At 35.1% G+C, this 12,367-nt stretch overlaps 1 protein-coding gene across 4 annotated transcripts; it reads right to left on the minus strand.

Annotated features, from left to right (window-relative positions):
• Nucleotides 1-1,502: 1,502 nt before the first annotated feature.
• On the minus strand, nucleotides 1,503-11,981 carry LOC123920749 (uncharacterized ATP-dependent helicase C29A10.10c-like). Of its 4 annotated transcripts, none has more exons than XM_045973056.1 (7): nucleotides 11,632-11,981; nucleotides 10,462-11,037; nucleotides 9,266-10,336; nucleotides 8,855-9,179; nucleotides 8,509-8,767; nucleotides 8,185-8,427; nucleotides 1,503-1,757 (listed from the first exon to the last, which is right to left on the minus strand). In XM_045973056.1, the coding sequence occupies exons 1-7, from the start codon at nucleotides 11,743-11,745 to the stop codon at nucleotides 1,718-1,720; spliced, it is 2,628 nt and encodes an 875-aa protein (XP_045829012.1). In that variant the 5' UTR covers nucleotides 11,746-11,981; the 3' UTR covers nucleotides 1,503-1,717. The 4 variants fall into 4 exon arrangements, with proteins under 4 accessions (XP_045829012.1, XP_045829013.1, XP_045829011.1 ...); XM_045973057.1 differs by having other exon boundaries at nucleotides 1,503-1,751; nucleotides 11,632-11,890; XM_045973055.1 differs by lacking the exon at nucleotides 1,503-1,757 and adding an exon at nucleotides 5,141-7,507.
• Between the last annotated feature and the right edge of the window lie 386 nt (nucleotides 11,982-12,367).

The raw sequence follows: 12,367 nt of genomic DNA on the forward strand, positions 1-12,367 counted from the left end.
TAATCACAATTGGTATGATTGTCATAGTGGTTAAAAATATTGTCTTGCACTGAAGTGTTGCGGGTTTGAATTCTAGTCAACAGTAGATTGTATTATTTTTTTAATAAAAATTACAAGATAAAAGTGGAGGAAAATAAATAATAGTTTATGCAATTAATCACTTTGGTAAAAAAAATAAAAAATCACTTGTCATGGGTCAGATCCTAAATCATTATTTGATCCAAAAAGTCATAAATCATTAAACAGTCGATGATTTTGTTATTTTATTTTACTAGACGCTTACCCGTGCGATGCACGGGTCTTATGCTCTATTTTATATTATAATGTCAAAAAATTATTTGTATAAGTAGTAATTTCAAATTGAAATAATTGGTATTATCAAAATAATAGTAACAATAAAAGTTATCTAAATGTGATATAGATGTTAAATATGTGTTTATACATTTAAAAAACTTATTTATTTATACATCACATTTGAAGTTACTTTGGTATTTTCTTCGTTAACATTAGTTAGCAATATCTTTAACTCATTCTTTAAAATAACTTTGGAAATGACAACATATAATTGACCATGAAAAACAATTGACGTTGAATAAGGCATGATTATGAGTTGGATAAATTACTTTATTATTGAATTTGTCATTTATATTAATTTGAAACTCATTGGAGCAACGATAAACCAACTTAACTCATACTCAAAATCGAATATGATTAAAATTATGCGGTGCATACCAACCATTAGTATTTTTTTTTTTTTACTAACATTAGGAAGTAGTCCTAACAATCGACCAACTCCTTATATACACAAAGAATAGACAAATTTTGAACATTAACTATTTTGAACAAAAAACAATAAAATACACAAAATAATAAAATTAAAATGGATAAAAACCCAAAACAATAATAATAATAATAATTATTATTATTATTATAATTATAATTATAATTAGTACCACACATAAATGGATGTAAGTGATGTGGCTAAATGAAAGGTTTTGATTGATTTGTGGATTAGGGTTTAGATAGACAATTGGACAACTATCTAGGATTTATATATATAGATAAATCATTAAGGGCGGAGCTATTTGTTTTCGATGTCGCAAACGAATAGTCGACAGTGCGGCAGTCAATGTTGCGGCGGCGGGTCGGCAGTCAATGTTGAAACGGCGGAGAAAGAAGGCACAAAAAGGAACGAGAAGGAGAAAGCGTGGGGTAGGAGTATAACATAGAAAAAAAAAACAATAGTCATATGAGATATATGGAACTTGAACTTACTATTTAAAATTCAGCAATGGGTTTGTGGCAATGGGTTTTCAATTCCATCGATAAGTAATATCCAACAATGAAGATAATAATGGGAACAAACGACGGGAACCAAACTCGTTTTGCGTTACGATAAATACAACCATAATACAATCCGGTAAATGAGCCCAAAACCCATCACAAGCACATCCCAACGCAGGGCACGAAAACAAATCGCAAAAAAATGTGACGCATGAACGTTAAGCAACCAAACTAGATATATATATATATAGAAAAGACACTAGTATTACAGTAATTACCATCTCAAAAAAGTTAACATAACAAATTTGTCAACCAAACACCTCTAAGTATGATAAAACAAAATCATAAGCTAGTTATATAAGCTAGTCATCTCTTCAAGAATTAAGTTTTTTTAGACAATTATTATGGCCAAACCCTTCAAAAGTAATTCCGTTCAATATTTCTCACGCTTCACCCTCCTCGGTTTCCTTCGCCTTGCAACAAAAACAGCAAAGAAAATTCTGGGTGAGAGTCATTAAAATAATTTATAATATATAAATTAAATAAAAAAAATTATATTGCATATTAAATTGAAGCCGTAACAAAGCGGAAAGAGTTGGTCATCAGAAAATTAAACCGCGTGTCTTAAAATAATATTTAAATTTTTCACGACTAGATCAAATTTATTGGCTTATACATTTTTTAATATATGTGATCTTTTTTGTAAATGCTGCTATATTATTATTTTTTTTATAACAAATGCTCCAATATTAAGGAATATAAGGAGTATAACAATTCCAGAAATCAGTCATAAAAATAAAATAAAATTTATATATACTGTCTGTGTAAAATTAATTTACATATGGATCCAATAATATATTGACACATAATGTGTTTTAAAACAGAGAAAAATGAATATGTACCGACATGTTCCTTAATATTGGAGCATTTTTTCCTTAAAGGAATATAGTAGTTGTTTATTGGACGATCGTGTAAAAATATTTTACATCATCGGTGCATATCCATTAAAATCTTTAAAACACATGACGTGTCACATTCATCAAATGATGTAACAACACATTATTAAATATGTGTGTAAAATGTTGAATCTAAGAAGACTCTAGAAGCTAATTCATATTGTTGATGAGCTGGCTTGGTGTGCAAGCTACAAAGGGAAAGTGTAACTAATTGCTTCTTAAGCAAGTTAGTTAGTTTGTTAGTGAAGTTTGTTAATAAAGTTTGTTAGAGTCAGTTAGATTTGTTCTACCTAGGTTGTTAGAGTGTGTTAGAGTCAGTTAGGAAGTTATTAGTTGGTTAGGGCCTAAGAGAATCATCAACCATTGTGATGATCTAGTATAAAGAGCTTGGCTCATATTGGTGTTTGTAATCAACTAATTTTTCCCCAAAGTGGATGAATAAAAACTGAGCTATTTTCCCCTATAATCTTCATCTTCTTCAGTTAAACAATTGCTTTTCATTCCTTCCATCCATTCACCATTGTTGCAGCAACAAGGATAGTAGATCCTGCAGAAACTGTGCTCATTGGCGTGGCCAGAGTGACAGTGCAGCGCGCACGTGTATCCTTGCTTGCCTGCTAAGCCTGTGCAGGCCAAAGAGAGTTAAGCCTAAGCTTCAGCTGCGCCAACATCTGGCATCAAGAGCCTGGTTCGTGCTTTAACCATGGCAACCTTTAACAATGGTCAATTCCCTACGAATCTTCCAGTTTTGGATGGAAAGAATTATGATAATTGGAGCAAACAGATGAAAGTTTTGTTCAATTATCAAGATGTGATGGATCAAGTGATTAATGGTGTGGAATCACTCTCAGAAGGTGCAACAGAGGTTCAAAGAACTCAACACAAAGAATTGAAGAAGAAAGACTACAAGGCATTGTTCATAATTCACCAAAGTGTAAGCCCTGATATCTTTGAAAAGGTTGGAGATTGTGAATCAGCCAAGCAAGCTTGGGATATCTTGGCTACAGCTTATGCTGGAGATCAGAAGGTGAAGAAAGTGAAGCTACAAACCCTAAGAAGCAAGTTTGCACAGCTACAAATGGAAGAGAAAGAAACTGTAAGTGAATTCTTCACTAAAATTGCAAAATTAGTTAATGAAATGAAAGCTTGTGGAGAAATTGTGTCTGGTACAATGAGAGTAGAAAAGATATTGAGATCTTTAACTCCTAAGTTTGACTATGTGGTAGCTGCTATAGAAGAATCTAAGGATCTTGACAGTATCAAGGTTGAGGAACTGCAAGGTTCTTTAGAAGCACATGAGCAAAGGATGAATCAGAGAAATTCTGATAAATCCAATGGTGAGATAGCATTACAAGTTCAGCAAGGTAATAAGAATAAGAAAGGAAAGGGAAAATGGCAAGGCAATAAGGGAAAAGATAGTTATCAGAATGGAAATGGAAAAGAGAATCAAGATACCAAAGGAGGTGGAAATCAGAAGAAACAGTTCAATGGTGGTAGAGGTGGTTACAATGGAGGTGGAAGAGGTGGAAGAGGTGGAAGAGGTGGCAGAGGTGGAGGAGGCAAGTTTGATAAGAAACACATTCAATGCTATAATTGCCAAAATTATGGTCATTTTGCAGATGAATGTAGATTCAGAGAGGAATCAAGTGATGCTGAAGCCAAAATGGCTAGAAATGATGATGATGATGATGATGATGATGATGAAGGCTTAGTGATGCTTCTTGTAACTACAAAAGATGAAAGTGACTCTCAAGAGAAGTGGTATCTTGACACTGGATGTACAACACACATGACAGGGAGGAAAGATTGGTTCACAAGCCTAAAGGCTACTCATAATCACAATGTTAAGTTTGCAGACAACAACAGTCTTGTAGTACAAGCTATTGGTGATGTAACCATCAAAAGAAAGCATGGCAAGTGTTCAGTGATCTCTGGTGTATTGTACATACCAGGTATGAAATGTAATCTACTCAGTATAGGCCAATTGCTAGAGAAAGATTATAGAATTGTAATGGAGAATAGGTTGCTGAAAGTGTACAACACTAAAGGTAACTTGATGTTGAAAACTGAAATGTCAAAGAATAGGACATTCAAGATTGGGCTCAATGTTCTGAATCACAAGTGCTTGATGACTGCATCAAGCAGAGAAGAATGGAGATGTCACTATAGAATGGGGCACTTGAATTTCAAGGACCTCAGCTTGCTGCAAAAATCAAAGATGGTGACAGGCTTGCCAAGCCTGCAAGTGCCTGAAGAGATTTGTGAAGAGTGTGTGCAGTCAAAGCAGCACAGAGGGAGCTTCAGCAAGCATGCAGCAAGTAAAACCAATAGTGTACTTGAAGTGGTGTATTCAGATGTATGTGGTCCAATGCAAGTGAATTCAATTGGAGGTAACAGGTACTTTGTAAGTTTCATAGATGACTTTAGCAGAAAACTATGGACTTACTTGATAAGTAAGAAAAGTGATGTGTTTGAAATTTTTAAGAAATTTAAAGCTACAGTTGAAAGACAAAGTGGTAAGAGACTCAAAACCCTAAGAACAGATGGGGGTGGAGAGTATGTATCACATGAATTTGCAAAATTCTGTGACAATGAAGGCATTGTGCATGACATAGTCCCACCATATACTCCACAGCAAAATGGGACTGCTGAAAGAAAAAATAGAACAATAATGGATATGGTGAGGTGTATGTTGAAGGGAAAGCATTTACCTAAGGAGTTATGGGGTGAAGCAGTTTCTACTGCTACTTATACATTGAACAGGTGCCCTACAAAGAGATTGAAGGGTATCACACCAGAAGAATGTTGGTCAGGACACAAGCCAAATGTGAATCATATGAGAGTGTTTGGTTCACTAGTTTTCAAACACACACCAGATCAATTGAGAAAGAAGCTGGATGATAAGTCAACAATGATGATATTGGTTGGTTATCACTCAACTGGAGGTTACAAACTCTATGATCCAATCAACAACAATGTGGTGATCAGTAGAGATGTAATAATTGATGAACTTAAGGAATGGGACTGGAACACTAATGACAGAAAGAAGTCAACTAGTGTGATGATTGAAGAAGTTAGTGAAGAACAAGTAAATCAGCCAGTGCCTGAGGTGAGAAGATCAAATAGGCCTAGAGTTCTACCAGCAAGATTACAAGAGTGTGAAATGAACTCAGATGGTCAAGTGAACAATGATGGTGAGTTGATCCATTTAGCATTCATGGCTGAATCTGAACCAATTGATGTGCATAGTGCTCTACAAAGTGAAAAGTGGAGATGTGCTATGAAAGAAGAATTGGATTCAATTGAAAGCAATCAAACATGGGAGCTGGTGGATCTTCCACAGAGAAAGAAAGCAATAGATGTGAAGTGGGTTTACAAGCTGAAAGTGAACTCAAAGGGTGAAATAACCAGATACAAAGCAAGACTAGTGGCAAAGGGATTTCTTCAGAATGAAGGTATTGACTATGATGAAGTGTTTGCACCTGTTACTAGAATGGAAACAATTAGGTTAGTAACTACTATTGCTAACCTAAATGATTGGCCAATGTATCAAATGGATGTGAAGTCAGCATTTCTGAATGGTCCTATAGAAGAGGAAGTATATGTTGCCCAGCCACCTGGTTATGAAGTGAAAGGTCAAGAGCTTAAGGTGTATAAACTTAAGAAGGCACTCTATGGTCTGAAACAAGCTCCAAGAGCCTGGAACAAAAGGATTGACAAGTTCTTAAATGAAATAGGGTTTAAGAAATGTGTCACAGAACATGGAGTGTATGTCAAGAAAGATGTTGCAAAGGGAGTCATTATAATTTGTCTATATGTAGATGATTTGCTTATCACAGGAAGCAATGAATCTTATATTAGTGAGTTCAAGGGTGACTTGAAGGAAGAGTTTGAAATGACAGATTTAGGCCTCATGACATATTTTCTAGGCATTGAGTTTCTGAGGAATGAGCAAGGAATCTTAATGCACCAGACTAGATATGCATCAGAGATTTTGAAGAAGTTTGAGATGGACAAATGCAATGTTGCATTGTCACCTGCTGAGCCAAGGTCACAGCTAACAAAGTGTGCAGAAGAAGAGGATGTAGACCCTACATTCTATAGAAAGCTGATTGGTTCTCTGAGGTACTTGTGCAATACAAGGCCTGATTTGGCTTACAGTGTAGGGATTGCTAGCAGGTTCATGGAAAGGCCTAAAAGTTCACACTTGATTGCAGTGAAAAGAATACTTAGATATGTGAAAGGGACCATAAACTATGGTATTATGTTCCCTGCAAGTGATAGAGACAAAGAATGCAAGCTGATTGGCTACACAGATTCAAATTGGTGTGGTGATCATGAAGATAGAAAATCAACAGCTGGTTATATGTTTTTCTATGGTGGATCACCAATATCATGGTGTTCAAAGAAGGAACTTGTAGTGGCCTTATCCTCATGTGAGGCAGAGTATATAGCAGCATCACTCCGCACTTGTCAAGCTATTTGGTTGAAAAACCTAATTGAAGAGATCAGTCAAGACAGGTGTGAAACTGTTACTTTGAAGATTGATAATGTGTCTGCTATCAATCTTGCAAAGAACCCTATTGCTCATGGAAGAAGCAAGCATATAGAGCTAAGGTTCCATTACTTAAGAGAGCAGGTAAGCAATGGTAACTTGGCCCTAATGCACTGCAGAAGTGAAGAGCAAGTTGCAGACTTGTTAACCAAGGCTGTAACAATACAGGTGTTTGAAAAATTGAGACAGTGGACAACATGAATTAAGGGGGTGTGTTGAATCTAAGAAGACTCTAGAAGCTAATTCATATTGTTGATGAGCTGGCTTGGTGTGCAAGCTACAAAGGGAAAGTGTAACTAATTGCTTCTTAAGCAAGTTAGTTAGTTTGTTAGTGAAGTTTGTTAATAAAGTTTGTTAGAGTCAGTTAGATTTGTTCTACCTAGGTTGTTAGAGTGTGTTAGAGTCAGTTAGGAAGTTATTAGTTGGTTAGGGCCTAAGAGAATCATCAACCATTGTGATGATCTAGTATAAAGAGCTTGGCTCATATTGGTGTTTGTAATCAACTAATTTTTCCCCAAAGTGGATGAATAAAAACTGAGCTATTTTCCCCTATAATCTTCATCTTCTTCAGTTAAACAATTGCTTTTCATTCCTTCCATCCATTCACCATTGTTGCAGCAACAAGGATAGTAGATCCTGCAGAAACTGTGCTCATTGGCGTGGCCAGAGTGACAGTGCAGCGCGCGCGTGTATCCTTGCTTGCCTGCTAAGCCTGTGCAGGCCAAAGAGAGTTAAGCCTAAGCTTCAGCTGCGCCAACATAAAAGAACTTTACACTTGCACAACAATTAAACTACTCAAAAATACTAGAGACCGAATGAATGATAATTGATATATAGACCAATAAAACCAATTAGACTAGAAAAGCCCCAAAATCTAAAACCCTAATGAACCAAACAGTGAGTTCTCCCAACCATTCCCAGCTACGTCGGTCTTGAGAATGATGGCAGAGCAGGCAGAGGAGATGGATCATACGAGCCACAGATGCGGCGAATTGAGGTGATTGGATGAAATTTTTCTAAATGTTTGCTTAAAGTGTAATTTAAAATTGCAGAGTGTTTTGTTTAAAATTGTGCTAAAATGTCATTTTGATTATTACCTAGATTAAAATTGTGGGTCGACATTATTGTAAAACTTAAGTTTGATATTGCAAGGACACAAGTTAACAAGTTTATGTTCATCAATTTAGCCTATGTTTTGTATTACGGTAGATATGTCAGAATCACATGATGCACCGTGATTTTCCAAAAGTTACACACCGTAACTTTTGCAAACTTCCCATTAGTCACCGCGATTCTTGCATTCTCGCAACAAATATGATCAAACATACACTCAAAAGATTGCCCCACATTTGTAACAATAAACATAGCTATTAAATTGGTTCTACTCACCTAGAGCTAGAGGAAGTAGTTGGTGTTTCTGATTTTTCACCAATGCTTAGTTTCTTAAATGGAGATTCTATTTCTTCAAGTAGTTCGATTTCAAACAAGACATCCTTAATTGCCCTGGCTAGTTTCTTGTTTTCATTCGCATTATGGAAACAATCTCTTCTCTTAGCATCAAGAACTACATTTCTCCAAACAGAGTCACTGTTGATTAGAGTAGCCGCATTTCCTAATATCCAAAGACAATATCTGCACAAAATGAACTCAGTTTAATGTCTATCTACACAAACATTGAAACAGCATATAACAAAGTAAAAATAATGTGCATACCTAGCTCGAGTCATAGCCACATTTGCTCTTTGTCTATTTGAAAGAAAACCGACATTACCACTCTGATTAGATCTCACTGTAGATATTATTATAATGTCTTCTTCACCGCCTTGAAAGCCATCAACAGAACGGACACTAACGGAGAAGTCAGAGTTAGAAACCTGAGTGTACTGCTTAATTTTTTCCTGGATTTCATAAACTTGAGCGTTATATGGCGATATTATTCCTATGCTAACTTTCTTCTTTGTCCTCATGAACACTGTCAGAACAAAACGAAAAATACATTATTACACATATAAATGCAGCATAGTTCATACCATGTTCTTAAGAGAAAATAGAAATTAACCTTTATTGAGGCTTTTGATTATCTCAGAAATAACTCCAACCTCAACCATGTTCTTCATGCTTTGTCCATCTCCAAGTTTCTCTTTACCCTTGGTTATGTTAATGAAAGAATAAGAAGAATACATTTTTCCTTCAAGGAAAAGCCTGTTATAGCTTTTTTTCCTGACAACAAGTGCATCAGAAAGCTTTTCATCGTAGAACTCTTTGCACGGGAATAAGCTAATCGAAGGATGCATTCTGTACTGAACATTCAGCATATGCCTTTTGTATCCTAATATTACCAACCTCTCAAACATGCTTCGTCCAAATTCACACTTATCTGCAATCTACAAATGTATAATAGTTTTCAGCATATTATGCAAAATATTCAATTAATGAGAAAAATCAATAATTAAATGCAATGATCAAGTACCTTGCTTTTTACCAATGCAGGAAGTTGTCTCTCATCTCCGATTAGGATGCAATGTCGGAGACCAGACAGTTGCAACGGAATTGCTGATTCACATTCTTTAAGCTGAGCGGCTTCATCGATTACTAAAAATTGAATTGGGCTCACCTCTGCTGTGTTTAGTTTAACTGAACTTGATGCTGTACACAAAATTAGGCACGCATTCGACAAGCAAAAATTTCCTACTTTAACTCTCATGTTATCTCTCTTGTCAAATACAGGAATCAAAACTGTGCCAGAAAGTGAACTTAGTATGCTAATGCACTCATCTCGTTTGACGTATAACGGTTGGAAGTACGTAGGAATGCGAGATTTTGGCTTGAGTTTGACTTGCCACAAGGAAATTCCAATCGACCTTAGCAAATCAAAAGCTTGAAGCATTTTCTTCACTGTTTCAAGTGAAATGAGAGATTTTGGCATGTGAGTGTATAAGGTTTTCATTAAGAACTCCATCTTTTCTCTTTGTTCACGAAATTTGTGCCTGTATGCAAATACTGCCTTACGGGTTTTTTTCTTAGCGGATTCCTCCATTGAATTGAGCAACTGTATCATGGACTGCAAGCTATGCTTCCATCCAAATTTCGGATCAAAACACACCATTAGATCCTGTACGCGATAATCAAGAAAGACATCTTCAAGCCCAGGATAACAATCTACTTTCATTCTCTTACCATTTCCAAACAGCACAATGTCACCTAAACCATATGTAACAAGCTCGAGTGAATCCATAACTAACTTATGCAACCTAATTGCCACTTGCAACACTGCAGTATTTGTTGGAGCACAAGTCAAAGTTCTCGTTTTTAGCTTGAGTAAAGAAAATAGCAAGCATGCTACTGTCTTTGTTTTCCCTGTCCCTGGAGGTCCCCATATAAGTTTCATATCAGCGTGATCGCAATTCATCATATCTACACCGCTCAGAACAGCATCTAGTTGGGATTCATTTAGTTTCTGAGAACGAATTATCGAGTCCTCCTTGATGAATGAAGCTTGACTATTTTCTTCCGAAAGACAATTTTGACAGTTTTCTCCACTCTGAAATGCAAAGCATTAAACAGGTTACATATTTAACTGCAAAATTATTTTGCAGGACAGAATGCACATGTATGCTATATATTAAATGAAGAAGAAACTCATTTAGAACATAAGATTATTCTTACAGTTAGATGTGGGCCCAACACTGTTTTGATTATGTTCAGGTGTTCACCCTCCGAGCGCGAATTCAGTGCATCTGAAATACGAACATTTGTTGTCAAGTTGATAAGGAAAACTGCATACAATTTCAGCTTGTTGTTCCTTCCCAAGTCATGTTCAATATCCATATTCATGGATTTGGATGACAGAACTTTGATTTTATCCGAAAATTGATTTTTTGCCCGAACAACATATGCGATATGGTAGGGACTTTTGCGCGTGTTCAAGTCATCTAAGCTTTTAGGCCTGATGTTTGTGAAAGCAATGAGATCACCAGTTGCAGGTTCATAGTTTTCACGATCTTCCACACTATCAAATGTACTCTTCAACCTTATTGTATGCTGGAACAGTTTGAATTGCTTTTGAGCTTTCATAAGTTTCAATTGCCTGCTTTTTTCAACTTTCTTGATTTCACAAAAAGGAGCTTTAGACACACCAGATAAGCTTGAAGATAAATCAGTGCGCGTTTCTTCAAACAATAGAGGAATAAAAGATGTCTTGTATTCTGTTACTGACTTAAATGTGTCTGGAATCTTATGAACCTGGGAGTACATAGGTTTATCAAATGTAAGAAGTTAGAACAATTAATGCAATAGCAGCATAATTAAACATTGAATAGAATCCATAAGTGGAAGAGATGAAAATGGTAGAACTAGAACATAGCAATTTTCAGTTCATGCAATACTAATGTACTCACTCAGGTTTTGAATATAAACAAAAAAAGAAGTTTTTGTAAGTTCATCGAAAAAGTTCCAGATACATATTTTATCCAATGAACCTAGAAAACCTTTTTGTTGCTTATATTTTAAACTGGAGGGATTACATGGCAATTTTCATATTTATAACTAGTAAGTGCATTAAATTGTCAAAAATCCAGTCAATACTATTTTCACATAGACACAAAGTAACAATATTTTGTGTACAGCCTAATTATTAAACAAAAGATAAACATACTTTAAGTAGTAGCTTAAACAAAGGCGTAAGTGGTTAGTTGCCGGATTAGTCAGTCCTTGGATAGGATACCGAATTTTCGAAAAATGTAAGAACAAGGTAGGAGTGATCTAGCATTTTTATAAAAACCATACTAGCATATGAACACTTTTTAAATTGAGTGATAAAAAGGGTGTAAAATAAACCTTGTCTTTGAAAAGATTTTCGTTGAGAACATCCTCAAGGGGCCATGAGAGTACAACATCCAAGAGCCTTCTAGGTTTATGAGCATCTTCACTTGCACTGGTAAACTTCTCCATCCTTTGCTCTTTCTCAACTCTAAAGCAATCATTAAGCAAAATAAATTAGCATATATGTAAGGTAACAAAACAAAATGAAAAGAAAAAAAAATGAGAGAAAAAGTTAAAGTGTATGTCTTGTTAAACAATTCAAGAACATAGTACATAATCAAAGTCAAAAGAAAAAGACTATTGAAAAAGTTAAAGGAAAAACAAACAAGATGACCAAAGTCCAAAGTGTAAAGTAACCATCTTTTACTAGTAAAAGGAAGGTTGAATTGCTCATAGGCCTTCATTGTGATGATGTGGCACCTCTAAAAAAACTCCATATTTTTATTGAAAATTTACCAACTTCTCTTAATTATTAAAAATATCTAAAATAAAATTTATCCTCCACAAATTAAATTTCATGTCTAATGATTAATACATGAATAGAAAAAGAAACCCCCATAATTCCAAAAGACTATATTTTGGCATATATAAAATGATAAATATGGATTAATAGAAAACGTAAATGACTAAATAATTAAGAGTAACCTAAATATCCATATACTTGCCCAAATAAAAAACTTAATTCGTATATATGGATCAATAAAACATTCATACGTAAAAACCAAAAAAATATATCCATATGTCACTAAAA

Source organism: Trifolium pratense, linkage group LG4, assembly GCF_020283565.1.
Source record: "Trifolium pratense cultivar HEN17-A07 linkage group LG4, ARS_RC_1.1, whole genome shotgun sequence".
NCBI lineage: Eukaryota > Viridiplantae > Streptophyta > Magnoliopsida > Fabales > Fabaceae > Trifolium > Trifolium pratense.

Coding starts and splice junctions, on each gene's coding strand:
- LOC123920749 (XM_045973055.1), bottom strand. CDS start 11,745: ATGGAGAAGTTTACCAGTGCAAGTGAAGATGCTCATAAACCTAGAAGG. Junction 9,180..9,265: donor CTGCATTGGTAAAAAGCAAG/GTACTTGATCAT, acceptor ATACATTTGTAG/ATTGCAGATAAGTGTGAATT. Junction 7,508..8,184: donor ACTACTTCCTCTAGCTCTAG/GTGAGTAGAACC, acceptor TGGCCTGCACAG/GCTTAGCAGGCAAGCAAGGA.